The sequence below is a fragment of the Lissotriton helveticus genome, chromosome 4_1 (assembly GCF_964261635.1).
Source record: "Lissotriton helveticus chromosome 4_1, aLisHel1.1, whole genome shotgun sequence".
Taxonomy (NCBI): Eukaryota; Metazoa; Chordata; class Amphibia; order Caudata; family Salamandridae; genus Lissotriton; species Lissotriton helveticus.
This window is the reverse complement of record NC_136063.1, coordinates 1,144,797,760-1,144,822,075: the sequence shown is the minus strand read 5'-3', so window position 1 is coordinate 1,144,822,075 and position 24,316 is coordinate 1,144,797,760. Positions and strand designations below refer to the sequence as shown.

The 24,316-nt window shown below is 44.9% G+C and overlaps 1 protein-coding gene across 1 annotated transcript in view; it reads right to left on the bottom strand.

Moving 5' to 3' along the window:
• Positions 1–24,316, bottom strand: part of LOC144828121 (molybdenum cofactor sulfurase-like) — a 650,078-nt gene that overhangs the window by 432,596 nt on the left and 193,166 nt on the right. The window contains exon 2 of the mRNA XM_078686242.1: positions 10,122–10,211. Coding sequence (XP_078542368.1) covers positions 10,122–10,211 — 90 coding nt within the window. The remainder of the gene's footprint in view (positions 1–10,121; positions 10,212–24,316) is intronic.

Here is a 24,316-nt window from a genome sequence, read left to right as displayed (position 1 = left end):
AAGTGTTTTGGTTCACTTACGATAGGAGGTTACTGTCAAAGGAACTGTCACAGGCTAGAGCGTCCCACATGGAGGCCGCCCTTCACCTCCCCATCAAGACAGAACAGGTGAACATGGTGGAGACGGTGAACGTAGTGAAGGCCAAGTCACGCCAAGGCCCGGGGACACGTCCGCAAGACAGACAGAGAGAATGTGGCTACTGTGGAGGCACGACCCACTGCATGCAAGACTGCCCAGTGAGAGGAAAGTGGTGCACAGCCTGTGGGTGGATGAACCATTTCGTGGTAGTCTGCAGGTCGTCGAAACCCCGGAAAGAGAAGGCACAGAGAGTAGCCGAAACGCAAGACAGCAAAGATATGGATGAGGACACGGGGGACTACCATATCCACTATGTATTGGCAGTGGATCAGCCACGACGGAACGGACAGCGACTTCCAAAGTGCAGACTCAAGATTCACCACGAAGAAGTAAGGGCCACCATAGACACAGGATCCTCGATTGAATTGATGGCTGCCAACGTGTTCAACCAGTTGAGTCCATGCCCACCTTTGCGCGAAGCGAGGATTACGATGTTTGCCTACGGACAGAAGACACCCATCCCACTCCTGGTATGTTTCGAAATGGAACTTATGCACCAAGACCTCAAGGTCCTCACCACGGTGCATGTGGCCAAAGAAGAAAGTGGAATGGTGGTAAGTGGTCAGACAGCAGAAGAACTGAGACTGATCTCATTCACTCTGGCAGTGCAAGAAGAAGAACTGGCGGCCATCCTGGAAGATTTTGATGACGTCTTTAAGGGCATTGGATGTCTGAAAGGGAAAGAGGAATCTCTCCATATCGACCCGTCAGTCCAACCGGTAGCACTGAGGCACAGGCGCATTGCATTCCATCATCGACAAAAGGCCGAGGAAGAGCTGGAAGCATTGGAGAAGCAAGGGATAATAGAGAAGGTGAGCGGGCCTACTCCGTGGGTGTCTCCGATCGTAGTGGCGAGAAAGCAAAAACAGCCAGGGCAGGTCTGCATCTGTTTCAACATGCAGCTCTCAAACGCAGCGGTGAAAAGGGAGCACCACTTAACACCGACCATCAATGACATCCTGGGGGAACTGAATAGTGCAGTGTGATTCTCAAAAATGGACCTACATTCGGGATGCCACCAACTGCCACCTACATCTGGACTCTCTGTACATCACTACATTCTCTACACACGTCGGTCTCAGGAGATACAGGCATCTCAAATTCGGGATTTTGAGTGCCGCTGAGGTATTTCAGAACACCATCAGAGAAGTTCTCAGCGGAGTCCCTGGAGTCTTGAACGTAAGTGATGACCTATTGGTGTATGCCTCGTCAATGGAAGACCACCGCCGAAGGCTTCGCAGTATTCTCCAACGGATCAAAGAGTCCTGACTCACTCTGCACATAGAAAAGTGCCAATTCTTGAATAAAAAAATTAGCTTCTTCGGCTACACATTCTAAGACAAAGGAGTGGCCCCAGACCCTGACAAGGTGCGAACCGTTCAGGAAGCCCCGGCACCCTCCAACATCTCAGAAGTGCGGAGTTTCCTAGGGATGGTAAACTTCTGTGGGCATTTTATCTCGGACTTATCCAACACCACAAAGCCCCTAATGGAGCTGACGAAGTCCACCACCACGTGGCAGTGGGGCCCTGACCAAGAACAAGCTTTCAAAGACACTAAAGCTGCCCTTTCAGCGGAAACCACGCTATTGTATTTTGACCCTGCCCGGCCCACCAATGTGGCCGTTGATGCCAGTCCCTATGGACTAGGAGCAGTGCTCAGGCAGCTACAACGCAATGATGAATGGGCCCCAATTGCATACGCGAGACGCTCTTTGACGGACACAGAACAGCGCTACTCTCAGATTGAGAGAGAGGCAATCGCAATCCACTGGGCCTGCCAGTATTTCCATGTCTACGTGTATGGCCATAAATTCACGGTCTCCACCGACCACAAGCCCCTCATCCCCCTATTTCACGGATCTGCATCAAAGCCCCACCGAGGATAGAGAAATGGATCCTTCAACTGCAAGGGTATGATTACCGGGTGGAGTACAAGCCAGGCTCATCCAACCCAGCTGACTACCTATAAAGGCACCCGAGGGCTGCAACCAAAGCGGAAGAAGAAGATGCTGAGGACACGGAGGAAAACGTCCGATTCATAGAAGGGAGGACCCAACCACTTCTGATAAGATTTAAAGCTATAATAGAGGCCACCTGGGACGATGAGTGTCTGCAACTAGTCATCACCACAGTTCGGGCGAATGATTGGTGCCCCATTCAGACCCCGATGTCCCGTCGGACCCCCCAAGCGAAGGCCACATTCAAATCGATCATGCGGATCAAGGACGAACTCTCAGTCGACGGCAGTGGCTGCTTGCTCAGAGGTCCACGACTGGTAATCCCTTCAAGCCTTGCTCAACGTGCGGTGGACCTCGCACACAGAGGGCGCCAGGGTGTGGTGAAGACAAAGGTTCGTCTAAGAGCGAAGGTGTGGTTCCCGGGGATGGACCCGATGGTCAAGCAGACAGTTAGAACGTGCCAATGGTGCCAGGTGTCAGGCCAACCAGATCGTCCTCATACCTTCATCACTGAAGACAACCCCCGACAACCGTGGGAGTGCATCAGTATTGATTTTGGACATCTGCCGGATGAGCGCTATGCCCTCGTGGTCATCGATGATCACACAAAGTACCCAGAGATAGAAATCATTGGAGGTCAAACAGCCATGGAGGTAATTACAAAAGTAGAAAAGATCATTGCAACTCACGGGATCTTTGAAATGGTGAAGACGGATAATGGCACTCCTTCAAAGAGCCATCTATAGCTTCCTGAGAGAATATAGATTGACGCCTCATCTCACCACTGAAAGAGCACCGGGACCGGCAAGCATGGGTCGAGTGGTGCGTGAAACTATCCCCCATCACCCAAACTGGGCCATCCAAACTGGGGCCCTGCTCACATCGACACCCGAGGACCCTAGCCAAATGGACCTGTAGCAACAACCGAGCTAGCATTAACCGAAGAGCGAGAGCGTCGACCATTCAAGAAAAAGACATAATCTATGTCAGAGACAGACACCCCAGGAGCGAGTTCCGTCTCCCGTTTGAACAGCGTCTGCGGACAGTGATCCGCCGAACCGGCAAGATGGTAACAGCCCAGAGAGGAACCGAAGAACTCACTCGGAATATATCATTCTTCAAAAAGGTCCAAGTTGGAACTCCCAACTCTTCAAGACCGGATCATATGGAAGCTGGTCGAAGTCACCGGAGAGTGGCTGAAGAGATGGAGGCTGGCCAAGGGACTATCCCCATGGATGATCCGGACAGATCTGATGAAGAAACACCATTACCACTCGGAACTCCAGATAGAGGACTGTCCGACTCCCTGGTGAGATCCCCGGAGGGTGGAGTCTCACAGGATGTGGGCCCCCCCTATCATCATCACAGGGAGAACATTCTAGATACGGCCTGAGGACCAATGGCACACCCTGAACTGGTAACAGATCTACATGTTGATGTTTTGTTTATTGTTTAATACAGGTTAGAAGGAATGTAATATCCTCCGGCGGGGTAGCTTTTCAGTCTACCCATGCCCGGAGGTGACGAAAGAGCGCTGGCACATGACGCCATGCGCAAATAAAAAATAAAGAGATGTGGCCCGGGATCCTGCAGTCGGGACCACGCTGGGAGAGTAATTACATCATTGAGTCTTTATTGCGACCCCCGTAGTGTTTGGTAATTACCGCGCCGCGGGAATCTTCGCATATGTATTCCAAACCCATTTATGAATGCTGACAGGCACTGTGAGAACTCTGTCCGCGTTCGGCCTGAGCTCCACATCTCTAAATTGTGGCACACCAACAACCTGAACTCACAGCGCTACATAGGAAAGACTGTTTTCACAATGCGTAGTAGGCATGCGTAATGTGTCGCATGAAAAAAGATCCAGAAACACACCTTCGTAGAAAAAGCAAAAACTCTTAGGAAATAATGAGCAAGTAAAACACGAAATGTAAATGAGAACAATATCGTCCTTCCGAGACTTAAGGTAGTGTCTGTTTTTCCAGCTGTCGACAGTGGTGGGGTGGCAAGCCGGGACCAGGGCATTTACAGATGTTGCAACAGCCCTACGAGGCCGATGTCCTAGCGACGCCACAGACATTCAGGGACATACAGGTGAGAGAGAAATTGTAATATAATTCAGTCCAATCCAATTGTAGATACGTGAATTTATTCCAGCAGCAAAGTGATGCGATTTACAGAGAGACAACCAAAGATAAGCTGGAGATCCTTCTGTATTCCACGACTCAACATGTTCATGGATTGCAGAACGCAGCCCAAAGTACAACACCGGCATGAGCAGGAGATTTTTATGGTAAAAAAATACAACAGCTATGTTCACAGAGGGCGAGGAGAGAGGGGTGTGAGAGTTATGCTCACAGAGGTCGGTAAGAAAAAGACTACAGAAAGTCAGATAAGGAAAGACAGGTCAGAAAGGTGAAACAGGTAGGAGATGTGACAGAGACAGATGAGAAGAGACAGCTAAGCGAGACAGAAATGGACGGGGAGGCAGGGTGTGAGAAATAGGTGGTAAGGTTGGAAGATACATCTGGGGAGCGGGTGCAAAAGAGACATCTGACATAGGAGGGAGAGCAGGAGACTATTCAGAGAGGGAGAATAGGGGAAAATAATAAGACAGGTGATAAAAAGAGACTAGTATGAGAGCGCTTAGGGAATTTGAGAAGGCAATAGACAGGTTAGAACTGGCTGAAAAGTGGGAAGTGTGGACTGGTGAGATGTACTTATTAGAGAGACAGCCAGAGGTGAAAAACAGACATTTGCAGGGATGAGCCAGACACGGAACACTCATGAGACAGAAGTGAGAGAGAAACAGATGAGATAGGTACAAGGGAGTTCGATGCATCGGAGAAATATATTACAGGTAAGAGACAGGCAAAAGAGAGACCATTTGGAGAGTTCGAGGTGGAGAGTAGAAGGCAGGTGTAAGAGAGGTGACAAATAGACAGACATAGGCGACGTCAGAGAGAAAAGGAAAGGTGAGAAAGAGAGGGGTGATAAAGAGACTATCTGGTTACGAAGAAACATCTGGGAAAGTAGGGAAGGTGCACATGTGTGGAGTAGATAATCAAGAGAGAGCTGGGGGTGAGAAGGCAAAAGGGATGTGATAAAGAGATGAAGACTGGTGAGAAACAGCTGAGAGCAAATGAGATGTGAGAGAGTTGATAAAGAGACAGATGAGAAAGAGACAGATAAGAGAAAAGAGGTGATAAAGAAGCCGTAGAGATAAATGATAAGAATGAAATAGGAAGACAGTTAAGAAGTAGGCAACCTATAGCTGAGGAGGTTATGTGAGAAGTACAGCATGGTGATAAGGAGACAGACTATGAGAAAGAGACAGTTGTTGAAGAGAGATGTTTGAGAGGGCCCGTGACAAATCTTCAAGTGACAGAAAAAGGAGAGATGAATGTTGATCAGTGGAAGAGATAGATGGAAGAGATAACAATGGCAGGAGAGAGCAAGTGAGGGCAGGGCAATAAAGTAAGATGGGAAACAGAGCAAAGAAGGGAAAAAAAACAAGACCTGACAGGAGAGATCTGAGAGACAGAAGAGAGATGAGAGACAAACAAGGCAAAATCGACTTGGGAGGAAAAAAGAGATTTAAGCGGCTAGTAGCTGAGAGGAAGAAAGCCAGAGCAAAGAAACAAGGGGGATGAAAATAGTCACATTCTCGGGCAAATGTCTGTTCATAATCTGACACAGCATGGCAGTTGCACTTTCTTCTAGTATGAGATGATGGGTATGCGGTCTCCACTGACCTATGAAACTAGGGTCAGAGTCCTCTCCTTGGGTATCTCTGATGCAATCTGGGATCACTCACCCGATTACACACACTATGATCTCTCGAGTACGAGAGTGCAGCTGTGGAAAACAAAGCACTGAATTCCAACTTCTGCTCCGTCTGTCAATTCTGGTGGACTGACCTGCCTTTGATGGTATACCTGGGTGGAACTCTCATTAACTGCACAATGTATCATCAGCATTATGGTGCAGCCAAATGGGCAAGAATTTCTCTATTTTCCTGGGCATATTAAGAACAGGCCCTACAAGCATCAGCTACCGCGACTGTAACATGTAAATGCCCTGGGAAATAGATGAAAAAAGCAATTGCAAGTTCCTGATGCACCTCCTGGGCATTTCAATCATCCCCTGACCCATCCAATAATCTGCATTTAGTCTTTGGCAAAATTATGGGCATATGTTATAGAAACATGATTTGCGGAAATTCCATGGAAATGTTTTTGGCAGTCTGGCTAAACATACTGTTTGGGCATTAACATTTTCTTAAAGTTTTTAGAGCGTAACTGTTAGAACTGGGGGACTCTAGTTGGCAGAGGTAGGTGCCTTCTTCCAAATAGGGACCCTTGCTTCTAGTCAGCGTAAGGGGATACACACTTTAGATAACCGCTGCTCACCCCCTTGCTAGCTTGGCACGAGCAGACAGGCTTATCCCAAAGGCAATGTGTAAAGTATTCATACTAACACTCACAGTAACACAGTGAAAACACCACAAATGGACACCACACCAGTTTAGAAAAATTAAATTTCTTTATATAAACTAAACAAGACCAAAACAACAAAAATTCAAAATACTCAGTAGAATGTTTTTAAAAAGGGTTGTTGCAAAAATGAACTTGTAGATGGTAAATGCGACACTTTTCTCTCTAAGTATCTTAGATGCATAACGCAGAACAAACAAAAGGGTCGCAGAGAAGGCGATGCGTTGACTCTTCCTGCGCTCCGGTGGTGATGCGACAAGATGGCGCCTCGATGGGTTGCGATGATCCGGTGCGATCAAATGGCGTCTCTGATGCAATGCAACAACGTGCATGAAATGTGTGTATGCCTGAAGGCCATGAGGTGAATTCGGTGGTTTCTTTAGCCGCGACAGGCCCTGCGAAATGCTTCTCCGGTGATGCGATGCCGATCAACAGCAGCGTCGACACGCTTCCTTAACAATGCAATGGTCCGGAAACACACTTTGTCCGGTGATGCGATGGCGAAAAGCAGCAGTGGCGACACGCTTCCTTGGCAATGCGACAGCGACTGCTACGGCGGTGTCACGCTTCTCCCTCGCTGCGTCACGCTTCCAGTTCCAAGCAGCAAGGGCCTCACACACAGTTACAGGCACCTTAGGGCAGGTCAGAACTTCCAGCAAGGAAGTCAGGTAAGCTGGGGGTGAAGTCCTTTTGTGCCTGGGAATTCAGAAACAGGAGGCCAGCTCTTCTCAGGCCCTTGGAGACTTTTTCTTCAGATGGACACAGCACACAGCAACGTTCTTCTTCAAGCATGGAAGACACAGCACACAGCAAAGTCCCTTGATCCTCTCCTCAGTGGAAACAGCATACCGAAGGCCAGCCCCAGACACACAGCAAGGGCAGTACTTCTCCTCAGCCTCATCAGTTGTCCTCTTTGGGAACAGGTTACTCTTGATCACAAAGTAGTCTTGGAAACATTTATATCCCTGTGCTTCCACAACAGGAGGCCAGCTCTTCACAGGCCCTTGGAGACTTTCCTTCCAGGGCACAGCACACAGCAAAGTCCCTTGTCCTTCCTTTGGCAGAAATAGCAGCTGCAGGCCAACCCCAGACACACAGCAAGGGCAGTACTTCTCCTTCAGCTCTTCAGCTTTTCTCCTCAGCAAAGGTTCCTCCTTGGTTCCAAAGTAGTCTGAGGTTCAGGGGCTTCAGCTCTCATATTTATACCCCAAAAGTATTTGTTCTCTATGTGTGAGGGGTCCTGGATCCAGCCCAAACGAGTCCAGGGTGAACTCTGCCAGTGCACAACTTCTTCCTTTGTCTGTGTGGGGCAGGGTCACCACCACAGGAGGTAGAGCCAGCATTGTGGAAGGCAGGCACAGGCCTATTCAGGCCCAGGTGCTACTCCCCCCACCACTCCAAATGCAGATAGGTCTATTCAGCCTAGTGCTGAGTCACCCAGACTCCTGGAGCCACCCCAGCCCCTGTCACTCTCAAACCAGACAGCCAATCCACAAACAGGCAGAGGCACACAGAAAGGTTGAACAAGAAAGTAGCCACTTCCTAAAAGTGCTATTTTCAAATACAGAATTTAAAAACCATCCTTCCTAAAAGATGTGTTATTAAATGTTGAGTTTAGGGATACCAGACTCCAATTTTCTATCTCATTCCTATGGGTAGATATGCAGGTAAACATGTTACACAGCATTCCCTGTTCTGTCCTATGGGCCTTTTAATAGTGAAACATTTGGCAGTATTTCACTATCAGGACATAAAACACACACTTTTACATGTCCGACCTTTTACGTACACTGCACTCTGCCCAGGGGGGTACCTTGGGCCTACCAAAGGGATGTCCTATGTGTAAGAAAAGGGAGGTGTAAGGCCTGGCAAGTGGGTACACGGGCCAGGTCAACATGACAGTTAGCAAACTGCACACAGCCTGAGACATCTCTTTGGGGCTACTCGTGTGGGTGGCACAATAAGTGCTGCAGGTCCACTAGTAGCATTTGAATTACCAGCCCTGGCACACTCAGTGCACTTTACTAGGGACCTACTGGTAAAAAAATATACCAATCATGGATAACCAATCACAATACAAATTTACAAAGAGAGCATATGCACTTTAGCTCTGATCAGCAGTGGAAAAGGGCCCGGAGTCCTATAACCAACAACCACAGGTCAGGAAAAACAAATGATAAAGAAGAAAAAAGTTTGGGGATAACCCTGCCAAACGGGCCATTTCCAACAGTAACCATTAAAACAGCTTAGTTGGATGGGACATATGAGCAGGCGGCACTTAATACTGGTTTGCGGATGTATGACGGTACGACGCGTACCGTCACAACGCGTGCTTTTACAACGCGTCTTTTACAACGCAAGTCGTAACCACGACTTGCGTTGGGGGCGCGGATAGTAAATAGTATAATTTACTATTCTAACACCAGTCCCCGTGGATACTAGGGAAGGTGTTGTAATAGTAAATTTACTATTCTTTATCCTCTAGCGCCCTCCAGCGCAAGTCGTGGTTACGACTTGCGTTGTAAAGGACGCGTTCTAAAAGTACTGCGGGGTAACATCCGCGTCGAAAAGGATCTTCCCCCTGGTTCGCTTGAGGTGATCAGACGTCATTTTCACATTTGACCCTCCGTGATCAGCCTAGGCTGCCCTGCATTCAGGGAGCGTGTGAGAGCACCTTGACAGTGCAACAGTAAATACGAGACATTGGGCCTACCTCCTCGTTGAGGAATTAATGCCGTATCACATGCATCAGCAGACTTTGGGTGTAACCACCACTTCCTACCTGAACAAAGCAGGATGGCTAAATACAGTAGTCTTGCTAAATACAGCCTCATTCCAAACGTATTACTTTTGAATTTAAAGTGTTCCACAGCACAGACTCTAACCATAATCTCCTTTCACAAGTAAGTCTGCACAAGCCTTCGAGTGTCTCCTCAAAATTGCATGTGTTCTAATAGCCTTTGCCTTTGAACATTCTTCCTCACCAACTCAGAGCCACCTACTTCCTTATGGAGTTCACTTGGCCTTCTCTTTTTCATCCATCAAAGAATAACTACAGTCCTGATCTATAAATATTGACTTCAGCCAATACATAATCTTCACTGACAAGAACTACACCACAACTATATAAAATCTATAACTATTGTAGGTTAATTGTATCTGTATGTAGCCAACTAATCAAGGTTTGTGTGCCATCAACTTCTGTTTCAGTAACCTCCTCCACTGTAAGTCACTAATGCTTTTAAATCGAATAGTGCTCTCCTCAGGTCAACTTGACATGATTTGACCCGCTCACGCCTTAATTAAGATCCTTGACCTTGTTTCTTCTGAGTAATTCAGCACAGATAGAGATTTGAAGCATTTTGCTAGGGGCCCTAAAGCATTTAGGAATTTCAGAGTAACATTCAAAGCTATTGACTTTATGCTAATCTGCTGCTTCACTGAATTTATATTCTGACATAGGGTGATTAAAAAAATGATAAAGCATATATTGGATGAACAGGAAGGCAACCATGCAGCACTTACAATAAACATTTCCAGTTAAATCCTTCATAAAGTTTTCAACCAGGCTTTTGGGGAATAGTGTTGTTCCAACATTATCAAGGTATGTAATATCTAAGGAGGAAACAAACAAAAGAAATAACAATAATCTCACCTTCATTAACAGATTTGAATTATGATATGGTAGCAGAAGCCAAGAATATACCATCAAGTTCAGAAAACAAAATGTAAGTTATGACCACCTACTAAGCAATGATGAGTTTTACAGTAGCAACTTAAAAAAACAACAAAAAATAACAAAATTATATATATATATATATATATATATTCACTGAAAAAACCATAGGTTATAGACCATATATAGTTAGGAATTTGCATTTACAAAACCTTGAAAATTCACTGAAAAAAACATAGGTTGGAGACCATATATAGTTAGCTGGACATTTTATTGACATAAAACCAATGAAATTCCATATATAGTTAGTTGCACTAACTATATATCGCGCACCCGCAATCCACTGCTGATGATGTCACATATTACATCATTCATGACATGGTCAGTGACATCACTGATGACATCACTGATGACATCTCAAATGACATCACTGATGACATCACTGATGACCTCTCAAATGACATCACTGATGACATCATCTAGTGTCTGTGTGTTTTTGTAAAGTTTAAATATGTTTTACATATTGAAGAATGAGTGGATGTATGGAAGACTGAGTGTGTGTGTGGCTGGCTGGGAGGTGTGTGACTCTGTGCATATCAATGTGTACTTGTATCAGTGATTGTATAAGAGAGTAAGTATGTGTTAGTATATGTGTGAAAAAGTATGGTGTTCTGTGTTTAACTGTATAGATGAGGAAATGGAAGTGTGATTGATTCTTCACAGGACTGACTAGGTGTATGAGTGCATATGATAGTGTTGTAATAATGAGTGACTGTATGTATGAGTGATTGTATGGGTGAATGAGTGAATGTGTGTGTAGACGTAGGAATCAGTGAGTGCGTATGTAGTAACTGGTATTGGTGTGTCATGATGTCATCAGTGATGTCATTTGAGATGTCATCAGTGATGTCATTTGAGATGTCATCAGTGATGTCATCAGTGATGTCACTGAAGTATGGTGTTCTGTGTTTAACTGTATAGATGAGGAAATGGAAGTGTGATTGATTCTTTACAGGACTGACTAGGTGTGTGAGTAACTCCATGGATGAGTGGCAGTGTGTGAGTGTCTGCATAGGTGTATGAGTGCATATGATAGTGTTGTAATAATGAGTGACTGTATGTATGAGTGATTGTATGGGTGAATGAGTGAATGTGTGTGTGTAGACGTAGGAATCAGTGAGTGCGTATGTAGTAACTGGTATTGGTGTGTCATGATGTCATCAGTGATGTCATTTGAGATGTCATCAGTGATGTCATCAGTGATGTCATTTGAGATGTCATCAGTGATGTCATCAGTGATGTCACTGACCATGTCATGAATGATGTAATATGTGACATCATCAGCAGTGGATTGCGGGTGCACGATATATAGTTAGTGCAACTAACTATATATGGAATTTCATTGGTTTTATGTCAATAAAATGTCCAGCTAACTATATATGATCTCTAACCTATGTTTTTTTCAGTGAATTTTCAAGGTTTTGTAAATGCAAATTCCTAACTATATATGGTCTATAACCTATGGTTTTTTCAGTGAATTTCATTGGTTTTTTAAAAGCTAATATCTATAGCTGTAAAATATATTCTTTATTACGTGACGTATCACGTAGCCACGTGAGACGCCTCATGACGCGTCGCATAACCGTGACGTATCGGCTCTGCAGCGCAAACAAAACCCGTAACGTAAGCGTGCCGGAGCACGCTTACAGATATATATTTTTTTTTTAACCTTAATTAGACAAAATCCACACGTGCACATATCTTGAGGCCTTGCAAAGGCACATCAAACAAACAGTCCCTACAATTTTGCCAAGTTTGCTGGAAATCTATTCCCTTCATTTTTTTTTTACTGTTTCTCTTGGTTTTCCCCTTGTTACGCTTACCGGGACGCTACCCGGTACGCGAACCGGACGCTCCAAAAACACAAGATGGCGGACTCCCGTTACGCTGCCGGTTAGCTGCCCGGTTCGCGTACCAGGAAGCGCCTCTACCGCGAAAAATCGCGGGGGACTTTAATATCCCCCTCATCAATCCTAGGGGGTCAGGAGGGGTTTACCTTGCCCCTTTTCCTTCATTTCCCCCTTCTTTTTTCACCACATCTTGTCTCTCGAACCTACCGAGAGACAAGATGGCGGCCGCTCCGGACTGTTTACAATGTTGACAGCTACGCTGCCGGTTAGCTGCCCGGTTAGCTGCCCGGTGAGCTGCCCGGTTCGCGTACCGGGACGCGCCTCTACGGCGTAAAATCGCAAAAAAATAATTTATTTTTTATTTTTTGCCCCGCGGGGCACTTTAATATCCCCCTCATCAATCCTAGGGGGTCAGGAGGGGTCTACCTTGCCCCCTTTCCTTCATTTCCCCCTTCGTTTTTCACCACATCTTGTCTCTCGATCCTACCGAGAGACAAGATGGCGGCCGCTCCGGACTGTTTAGAATGTTGACAGACACCGGAGAGCCAATCAGCTTCGCTTCGCGAAGTTCCGTTACGCGTCAGGTACGCGAACCGGGGCGCTAACCGGAGCGCTGTCACAGATATATATATTTTTTTAAACGTTAATTTCTCAAAATCCACTGGAGCACATATATTGTGACATAGCAAAGGCACGTCGGGCAAACCATATCTACAATTTTGCCAAGTTTCATGTAAATCTATTCAGCCGTTCGAGCTAAAAGCGAGTCCAACCGCCCTATGGAAAAATGAATGTGAAAAACGCGTTTTGGGACCCCCTTTTTGTCTCGGGCCCCCCCTTGACGAAACCCCCCCCAAATTGTCAGGGGCTGCTCAGAAACAAAATGTGCCATTTTCCTGAAAATTTCAGCCAATTCCGTCCACAAACGCCAAAGTTATTAGACATAGAATTTTCAGAAATCCCATAGAGAAAAAATCCTAACTATATATACCCACTGGCTATCGCCAGTAGGTAATATACATATATAAACATATATAATCTGCATATCTATATAAATATAAATGCATGCATACATATACATATATGCATACATATGCATGTTATTTACATGAAAGTTTTAAAAACACTAATAAAAGCAAAGCTAAAAAGCCACCTCATTACAAACAGAATGGCTTTAACTTAAACGAGGGCGAGATCTATTGCATTTTCAATGCTTGTTTACTTTGGTTCTATCAAGAAGGCATTCAGATGTGTCACACATTTGCTATAAATTCTGAATGTTAGCACTCTAGTTGCTCATTAGATCACTGTAGTAAAGCTAGTGCTCACCAGGGAAGTCTGCTGCTAATCATGGTTTGCAGCCATTTTCCCGCATTTTTTATCCCGCAGACTTTCAGTCCGCATACCATTATCCCGCAAGGTCATTGACCTCGCATACCATTATCCCGCATTTTTTCAAAACGCATGTGCATTTATCGCGCATGCCTTTACAAAGAATTACGTTTTAAAGGCATGTATGGTAAATTCATTTGCGTTGTGAAAACCACGATGACGAGAGAGGTAAGTGGGTTTGTGTTAATTTTTTCGTGGGTTAGTGATTGTGTAGTGTAGTGTTGTGTTAGTGTAGTGTAGAGTTGTGGTGGTTGTTTAGTGTAGGGTCATGCTGGGGGTAGTGTTTTAGGGTTTAGGGTTGTGTTGTAGTGTTTGCGTAGTGTAGGGTCATGCTGGGGCTAGTGTTTTAGGGTTTAGGGTAGTGTTGTAGTGTTTGCGTAGTGTAGGGTCATGCTGGGGGTAGTGTTTTAGGGTGTAGGGTAGTGTTGTAGTGTTTGCGTAGTGTAGGGTCATGCTGGGGGTAGTGTTTTAGGGTTTTGGGTAGTGTAGTGTTTGCGTAGTGTAGGGTCATGCTGGGGGTAGTGTTTTAGGGTTTAGGGTAGTGTTGTAGTGTTTGCGTAGTGTAGGGTCATGCTGGGGGTAGGGTTTTAGGGTTTAGGGTAGTGTTGTAGTGTTTGCGTAGTGTAGGGTCATACTGGGTGTAGTGTTTTAGGGCTTAGGGTAGTGTTGTAGTGTTTGCGTAGTGTAGGGTCATGCTGGGGGTAGTGTTTTAGGGTTTAGGGTAGTGTTGTAGTGTTTGCGTAGTATAGGGTCATGCTGGGGAGTAGTGTTTTAGGGTTTAGGGTAGTGTTGTAGTGTTTGCGTAGTGTAGGGTCATGCTGGGGGTAGTGTTTTAGGGTTTAGGGTAGTGTTGTAGTGTTTGCGTAGTGTAGGGTCATGCTGGGGGTAGTGTTTTAGGGTTTAGGGTAGTGTTGTAGTGTTTGCGTAGTGTAGGGTCATGCTGAGGGTTGTGTTTTAGGGTTTAGGGTAGTGTTGTAGTGTTTGCGTAGTGTAGGGTCATGCTGGGGGTAGTGTTTTAGGGTTTAGGGTAGTGTTGTAGTGTTTGCGTAGTGTAGGGTCATGCTGGGGGTAGTGTTTTAGGGTTTAGGGTAGTGTTGTAGTGTTTGCGTAGTGTAGGGTCATGCTGGGGTGTAGTGTTTTAGGGTTTTGGATACTGTTGTAGTGTTTGCGTAGTGTAGGGTCATGCTGGGGGTAGTGTTTTAGGGTTTAGGGTAGTGTTGTAGTGTTTGCGTAGTGTAGGGTCATGCTGGGGGTAATGTTTTAGGGTTTAGGGTAGTGTTGTAGTGTTTGCGTAGTGTAGGGTCATGCTGGGGGTAGTGGTTTGGGGTTTAGGGTAGTGTTGTAATGTTTGCGTAGTGTAGGGTCATGCTGGGGGTAGTGTTTTAGGGTTTAGGGTAGTGTTGTAGTGTTTGCGTAGTGTAGGGTCATGCTGGGGTGTAGTGTTTTAGGGTTTTGGGTAGTGTTGTAGTGTTTGCGTAGTGTAGGGTCATGCTGGGGGTAGTGTTTTAGGGTTTAGGGTAGTGTTGTAGTGTTTGCGTAGTGTAGGGTCATGCTGGGGGTAGTGTTTTAAGGTTTAGGGTAGTGTTGTAGTGTTTGCGTAGTGTAGGGTCATGCTGGGGCTAGTGTTTTAGGGTTTAGGGTAGTGTTGTAGTGTTTGCGTAGTGTAGGGTCATGCTGGGGGTAGTGTTTTAGGGTGTAGGGTAGTGTTGTAGTGTTTGCGTAGTGTAGGGTCATGCTGGGGGTAGTGTTTTAGGGTTTTGGGTAGTGTTGTAGTGTTTGCGTAGTGTAGGGTCATGCTGGGGGTAGTGTTTTAGGGTTTAGGGTAGTGTTGTAGTGTTTGCGTAGTGTAGGGTCATGCTGGGGGTAGGGTTTTAGGGTTTAGGGTAGTGTTGTAGTGTTTGCGTAGTGTAGGGTCATACTGGGTGTAGTGTTTTAGGGCTTAGGGTAGTGTTGTAGTGTTTGCGTAGTGTAGGGTCATGCTGGGGGTAGTGTTTTAGGGCTTAGGGTAGTGTTGTAGTGTTTGCGTAGTATAGGGTCATGCTGGGGTGTAGTGTTTTAGGGTTTAGGGTAGTGTTGTAGTGTTTGCGTAGTGTAGGGTCATGCTGGGGGTAGTGTTTTAGGGTTTAGGGTAGTGTTGTAGTGTTTGCGTAGTGTAGGGTCATGCTGGGGGTAGTGTTTTAGGGTTTAGGGTAGTGTTGTAGTGTTTGCGTAGTGTAGGGTCATGCTGGGGGTTGTGTTTTAGGGTTTAGGGTAGTGTTGTAGTGTTTGCGTAGTGTAGGGTCATGCTGGGGGTAGTGTTTTAGGGTTTAGGGTAGTGTTGTAGTGTTTGCGTAGTGTAGGGTCATGCTGGGGGTAGTGTTTTAGGGTTTAGGGTAGTGTTGTAGTGTTTGCGTAGTGTAGGGTCATGCTGGGGTGTAGTGTTTTAGGGTTTTGGGTACTGTTGTAGTGTTTGCGTAGTGTAGGGTCATGCTGGGGGTAGTGTTTTAGGGTTTAGGGTAGTGTTGTAGTGTTTGCGTAGTGTAGGGTCATGCTGGGGGTAGTGTTTTAGGGTTTAGGGTAGTGTTGTAGTGTTTGCGTAGTGTAGGGTCATGCTGGGGGTAGTGGTTTAGGGTTTAGGGTAGTGTTGTAGTGTTTGCGTAGTGTAGGGTCATGCTGGGGTGTAGTGTTTTAGGGTTTTGGGTAGTGTTGTAGTGTTTGCGTAGTGTAGGGTCATGCTGGGGGTAGTGTTTTAGGGTTTAGGGTAGTGTTGTAATGTTTGCGTAGTGTAGGGTCATGCTGGGGGTAGTGTTTTAGGGTTTAGGGTAGTGTTGTAGTGTTTGCGTAGTGTAGGGTCATGCTGGGGTGTAGTGTTTTAGGGTTTTGGGTAGTGTTGTAGTGTTTGCGTAGTGTAGGGTCATGCTGGGGGTAGTGTTTTAGGGTTTAGGGTAGTGTTGTAGTGTTTGCGTAGTGTAGGGTCATGCTGGGGGTAGTGTTTTAGGGTTTAGGGTAGTGTTGTAGTGTTTGTGTAGTGTAGGGTCATGCTGGGGGTAGTGTTTTAGGGTTTAGGGTAGTGTTGTAGTGTTTGCGTAGTGTAGGGTCATGCTAGGGTGTAGTGTTTTAGGGTTACGCGTAGTGTTGTAGTATTTGCGTAGTGTAGGGTCATGCTGGGGTGTAGTGTTTTAGGGTTTAGGGTTGTGTTGTAGTGTTTGTGTAGTGTAGGGTCATGCTGGGGGTAGTGTTTTGGGGTTTAGGGTAGTGTCGTAGTGTTTGTGTAGTGTAGGGTCATGCTGGGGGTAGTGTTTTAGGGTTTAGGGTTGTGTTGTAGTGTTTGTGTAGTGTAGGGTCAAGCTGGGGGTAGTGTTTTAGGGTTTAGGGTAGTGTTGTAGTGTTTGCGTAGTGTAGGGTCATGCTGGGGTGTAGTGTTTTAGGGTTTTGGGTAGTGTTGTAGTGTTTGCGTAGTGTAGGGTCATGCTGGGGGTAGTGTTTTAGGGTTTAGGGTAGTGTTGTAGTGTTTGTGTAGTGTAGGGTCATGCTGGGGGTAGTGTTTTAGGGTTTAGGGTTGTGTTGTAGTGTTTGTGTAGTGTAGGGTCATGCTGGGGGTAGTGTTTTAGGGTTTAGGGTAGTGTTGTAGTGTTTGCCTAGTGTAGGGTCATGCTGGGGTGTAGTGTTTTAGGGTTTTGGGTAGTGTTGTAGTGTTTGCGTAGTGTAGGGTCATGCTGGGGGTAGTGTTTTAGGGTTTAGGGTAGTGTTGTAGTGTTTGTGTAGTGTAGGGTCATGCTGGGGGTAGTGTTTTAGGGTTTAGGGTAGTGTTGTACTGTTTGTGTAGTGTAGGGTCATGCTGGGGGTAGTGTTTTAGGGTTTAGGGTAGTTTAGTTGTTTAGTGTATGCTAAAGGCATATTCGTTCTAAAAGTTTTCGTTATTTTAATTTGCGGCCTAATAGTACATGAAGGATTTTTTTTGCGGACTGATGGTATGCGGGATTTCGTCATATATTCGCTAATCATACTTTCTATGGCAAAATGAACCCCCTCATTTTGTTCCTTTTTAAATTAAATGTTTTAAGAGTTACCACTTTATTCCAATCAAGATGGCTTCAGGTGTGCCATACCTTTGTAATAAGTAGGACTGTTAGCACTCTAGTTGTTCTTTAGAACACTCTGGGACATTCTGTCATTGGGCTATAGTTGGGCTACATCTGGCTGATATTTGGGCTACATTTGGTTTTTTTTGGTCTCTGGTGGCCATCTTTGGGCTACATTGGGCTACATTGGGCTACATTGGGCTACATTGGGCTACATTTGGGCTCCAACATATATATAGCCCAATGTAGCCCAATATATATTTTTCAAACTTAATTTTCGTAAAAACCACTGGAGCCTATATCTTGAGACATAGCAAAGGCACATCGGGCTACCAGTCCCTACAATTTTGCCAAGTTTGGTGTAAATCCATTCAGCCGTTCGGGCTAAAAGTGAGGCCAACCGCCCTATGGAAAATTGCATGGGAAAAACACGTTTTGGGACCCCCCTTTTTTCTCGGCCCCCCCTTGACGAAACCCCCCCAAATTTTCAGGGGCTGCTCAGAAACAAAATGTTCCATTTTCCTGAAAATTTCAGCCAATTCTGTCCTCAAACGCCAAAGTTATTCGACATAGAATTTTCAAAAATCCCATAGGAAAAAAATCCTAACTATATATACCTACTGGCTATCGCCAGTAGGTAATATATATATATATATATATATATATATATATATATATATATATATATATATATATTACCTACTGGCAGTCGCCAGTAGGTATATATAGTTAGGATTTTTTCCCTATGGGATTTTTGAAAATTCTATGTCTAATAACTTTGGCGTTTGTGGACGGAATTGGCTGAAATTTTCTGGAAAATGGAACATTTTGTTTCTGAGGAGCCCCTGAAAATTTGGGGGGGGTTTGTCAAGGGGGGGCCGAGAAAAAAGGGGGGTCCCAAAACGTGTTTTTAACATTGAGTTTTCCATAGGGCGGTTAGCCTCACTTTTAGCCCGAATGGCTGAATGGATTTGCACGAAACTTGGCAAAATTGTAGGGACTGGTAGCCCGATGTGCCTTTTGTAGGTCTCATTATATGTGCTGCAGTGGATTTTGAGAAATTAACGTTCAAAAAAAGATATATATCTGTAAGCGCGGACCAGGCAGCGCCCCGGTTCGCGTACCTTACGCGTATCGTAACTTCGCGTAGCGAAGCTGATTGGCTCACCGGTGTCTGTCAACATTCTAAACAGTCCGGAGCGGCCGCCATCTTGTCTCTCGGTAGGATCGAGAGACAAGAGGAGGCCAAAAAAAAAAGGGGAAATAACTATAAAGGGGCATAGTAGATTCTCGCTGACCCCCTAGGTTTAATGTGGAGGTTTTAAAGGGGCCCCGCAGGGCAAAAAAAAATAAAATAAATTTTTTGTTTTTTTTCGTGGTTAGCGCCCGGTCCGCGAACCGGGAAGCGTTCTGGGGAGCGTACTACAATGAAAAATGAATGATAGTCTTTTCAAATGCTGTATGTTAATTGATTGTTGGATTTTTTAATTATTTTTTATTTCCTTTATCTTCCCAGGGAGTGACAAAAAAAATAATAAAAAAAAAATTGTATTAAAAATATGTACAAAATATTTTTCTATTTAAAGAATAATACATTGTAAAGGTTTTGATATTAGCTATTAAAAAACCAATTAAATTCACTGAAAAAACCATAGGTTATAGACCATATATAGTTAGGAATTAGCATTTAAAAAACCTTATTTTACTCACACAAAACCATTGAAATTCCATATATAGTTAGTTGCACTAACTATATATCGCGCACCCGCAATCCACTGCTGATCATGTCACATATTACATCATTCATGACATGGTCAGTGACATCACTGATGACATCACTGATGACATCTCAAATGACATCACTGATGACATCACTGATGACAACATCCAGTGACTGTATGTTTCTGTAAAGTTAAAATATGTCTTACATATTGAAGAATGAGTGGATGTATAAGTATCTGAATAAAGGTTTTAGTAGTTGCGTGATTGACTGTATGAGTGAGTGATTAAATGCGTCTTACTGAATGCACGGGTTAGTGACTAAACTGTCTAAAAGTGTGCATCAGTATGTCTGTTGTTGTGCAAGCTGCTGCACGTGTTAATCAGTAGCTATATAAGTAGCTATATGGGTTATTGATTGGTTGCACAAGTATTTGTATGGGAGACTGAGTGTGTGTATGGCTGGCTGGGAGGTGTGTGACTCTGTGCAGATCAATGTGTACTTGTATCAGTGATTCTATAAGAGAGTAACTATGTGTTAGTATATGTTTCAAAAATGTAAGGTGTTCTGTGTTTAACTGTATAGATGAGAAAATGGAAGTGTGATTGATTCTTTTCAGGACTGACTAGGTGTGTGAGTAACTCCATGGATGAGTGGCAGAGTGTGAGTGTCTGTATAGGTGTATGAGTGCATATGATAGTGTTGTAAAGATGAGTGATTGTATGTATGAATGATTGTATGAGTGAATGTGTGTGTAGACATAGGAATCAGTGAGTGCGTATGTAGTAACTAGTATTGGTGTGTCAATGGTTTCAAAAATGATACTCTCTATTTAACACTGGGTGTAACGGAGGTTATATTAGAGTGTGAGGAGATGCATTGTATTATCACATGAATGATATCATCAGTGATGTGATCATTGATGTCAAGTGAGATGTCATCAGTGATGTCATTTGAGATGTCATCAGTGATGTCATCAGTGATGTCACTGACCATGTCATGAATGATGTAATATGTGACATGATCAGCAGTGGATTGCGGGTGCGCGATATATAGTTAGTGCAACTAACTATATATGGAATTTCAATGGTTTTGTGTGAGTAAAATAAGGTTTTTTAAATGCTAATTCCTAACTATATATGGTCTATAACCTATGGTTTTTTCAGTGAATATATATATATATATATATATATATATATATATATATATGTGTGTGTGGTGTGTGTGTGTGTGTACTGCACCCTTTCTTTCCTACTGGATTTTTTACTCCCAGTGTCTGTGTTTAATCCAATCTAATCTGCTAATTTTAAAGGTTAGGAGTCAATCACACTGCAATATTTCAGAGAAAGGATTTCTTCTTAACATCAAACCGTACATTAGGAATAAAAAAGCATTGGAATAAAAAATCATAGAAAAATATAAAATAGCGCCAACAAATCAAAATGACTTTCTGAATGGTCTATAGTGTGTAGGGTAGATTGTCAATGCACCATTGCAGCAAAATTCACTTAACTGAAATGGAGATTGATGTGACACCTTGGTGGAAAAACATCCCAGTGAAATATCTTCCTGTACCCATTACTGCTAGCTGAAATACCACCAGCAAAAATTGTTACTGAAAAATGTAAAAAAAAAAATGGGATACATGTTCAGTATCTTCAAATCTTGATCCCTTAGCTTCTGGCTGGTGGTGTTCCACAGTATGTTAGGGACATTATACATTCCTTTATCTAGCATTCTTTCATGGCATGGGCATTTTCCTGGAAAAAAGTCCAGCAGGCATGGTGGCAGACCACCTACTGTGGATCAAATGTTTAACATCTTCACATTAGCGGACAGCAAGTGAAGCTAGAGGAATTTCTGCTAGACTCACGTATGCCATTTACGTCACTAAAAATGGGCTGATAAAGTGCTTGAGGCATGGATGCTAAATAAATTATGAATTTACTGAATTTCCCTTAACACTCCATTCTAAATCAGCTATTCATCTCAATGGAAAGGGCGTCCAATGTAGCTTCACTAGGGCTGATAAGATGCCATCATTTTTTGGTTTGCATTAGATACATCAGCATGCAACGACTGACAATAGCAATTTTTTACAAGGTTAGTGGTTATTCTAAAAATATGCTTTGCCTCATACTCTCCTATACTTATTTTAGCCACCCGATGAAAAGGATACAATATGCTGCAATATGTTGGGAAATGTAAAATAGGATTTCTGTAATTTCGCTACAACCAGTGCAATAAAATGCACACCATGGCTATTGTGAGAAGTTGATGTGAATAAAAAGGACCTCAATTGCATATTGTGAGAAGTTGGCCTGGTATGTGCTATCCACTAATTAAAGTGGGCACCCTGCACCAGTCCAAACAACCCTTATAGTGATTTAAGAGGTCAAAGTTAACCTTAGAAAGTAATCCAAGTGGTAGCTGTGGAGAGCAGCCTTCAGGCGCAGTCGTGAAGGAATGTTAAGCAGCTTGTTTTACCAGAATGCAACCTTATAGTATTGGTTAAATGAAACCACACAGTAGTTATAAAAATATGTATTTATTAACATAACACTATCTAGTACAACACAGTATCTCCTACTCGGAGATAGTCACAAAGCACACAATACTCAAGCACAGAAATGACAGTAATAGCACTAATAGACAGTGGGCCCCAGGGGTGGACTACACCATATACTAAGAAAGTGGTATAAGAACCACGACTCGCGCAGTGTTGAGAGGATGTAGAATCCCTGGAACCCCAAGGAACAACCCAAGGTGAGTAAGTAGGTACCTCAAGGAGGACGGGTGCAGTGTGGGAACATGACCACGTGCTCCGTACATTTCTATGGGAAAGTCGAGGTTGAAGTTTCAGAGTTTAAGGACCCTTAAGAGAGAAACCCTGTAGAGACAGGAGGTTGGAGAGCCACCCCACCCGTGGGTAATGAGGTACCCAAGTTACCTACCCCAGGGAAGCCGGGTGCATAGATGTGATGTGGCGTCGGAAACCGCAGTCGAACCCAATGGAGGACTTCGAAGAAGAGCGGCTGCTGGAAGGAATTGAAGTGTCCGTTGGAATCCAAAGGTGGATTCTTGTCCAAGAGTACCTGGAAGCAGAATGGACAGAGTCTGGGTCACTCAGGAGTGACCAGGAGCTTGGTAGACAAATGCCCACCGATGTTGGATGCTTCAGGTACGTTGATTGAGTTCTTGACTCTGTAGCTACGGGAACCAAGAGATGTCGAGGAAGACCAGGAGCCAATACGAGCTATCCCACAAAGGAAGTCGAGTACTGAGGGGTCGGTGTCCGGTGGGAGTACCAACAAACCTTGGCAACGGCAACACACGCAGAAGGTCAAGGATGTGTACGGTTCAAATCAGTAAGGTCCAGGAGACTCACCACAGCAACGGGAGTCAGGGAAGGGCTGGAGAAACCGGGGGAGCCCATGAAAAGCAAAGTTGACCCTCAAGTGGACCTACAGGCTGGAGGCACGGAAGTCGCGAAAGTTCCTCGAGCGATTTCATCCAAACATCATTCCACAGAGCACTCGGTGTGAGGAGGCCAGAGTTCTTGGTAGGAAATGGTGCCAGAGGTTGGGGCTAATCGGAACCCAATGCACTTGATCAAGAAACGCCAAGAAGCATATGCACTTGCAAATGTATGCAGTGCACAGGGGTTCAAGTATTGCAGCCCGGACGAGGGATTCTGACCTCAAACTTGGTGAGACGGCAGCTAGGACCTTGAGGAATGTAGAAATCCACCTTCTGTGTTGCTGAAGCCTTCGGAGTCCATAGGATCTTAGGGTCAGCAGACCGGACAGCAGTGTTGCAGTGCCTGCAAATACAAGGGAGTGTCTCCTTCACTCCAAGGGAGATATTTTCAGTTGTCCTTGATGCTCCACAGGTCGTGCATGGATCCTGTATGGTGCACGGACAGAGACGATGCTTCAGACTGAGAGGGAGGTGAAGTTGGGCTCAAACAAAGTCCAGAGACGTCCACAGTGTCCAGACGGTGGTTTTGTGTTCAGAATCTTGTCCACACTGAATCTAATGTCCTACAGCCAGGTAAACCCTAATGTACACACAGAAAAGGGTTGGAAAGATTTAGAGGACCCTCCCATGGGAGGACCTGGACATTGGGGAGGTTACCCCCATGTCCTTTGTCCAGTTTTGCACCAGAGCGGGATTAAACAGCTCCCAGGGCCAGTTTGAACTGATCTATGGACAGGGACACAAAATGTGCCCCTCATGCAGACTTTCAGCCACTTGCAAGCGCACCCACCCAGCCCTAATACACTAAACCCTGTCTGGGAGATGGTCAATACTCCCTGTGACAGGATGCCTACCTATTTTTCTGTCTTCCTCTGATCAAGCTTGGATCAGCAGAAGGAGGGCATAAATGTGTCTCTGGTCGGCAGCAACCATTTTGTGCTGCCCGGGACTAGAAGGCTGGTACCGGGAACACCAGGGACCCCACAAAGCTTGCTTCTGAGGGGCAGAATCATACCTCCCACACCGGTTACCCATGTGGCAGGTATGATTCCAAAACGTTTGACACCAAACACGATAGGGATAGTTTCCACCATTTTAGAGTTGGTCATCACAGGGTCACATAATGTCACTCCTCACTGACAGCCCAGGATAATGGACTCCGTGGGCTGCAGGGGTGTTCTGCTCATGCAGTGGCACCCTCTAACTTAGAACCAAGCACCCTGACCTTCAGGATTGTAAAGGCCTGCTATAGGGGTGGCTTATAGGTTTTAAGTGCAGTGACCCTTAGATATAGTAAACCTATATCTTAAGTAAGTGGCGCATGCACCAACTTACACAGGGTGAAATGGCAGGCCCGTAGTTCCATTTTGCATGGCCTCTCTTGTGTGACATAATACATGATTCAGCCCATGGGAAGCCACTGGGGTACCTATACCCAGGGTAAATGGGTACCATATACTAGGGACTGACGAGTGTACCCA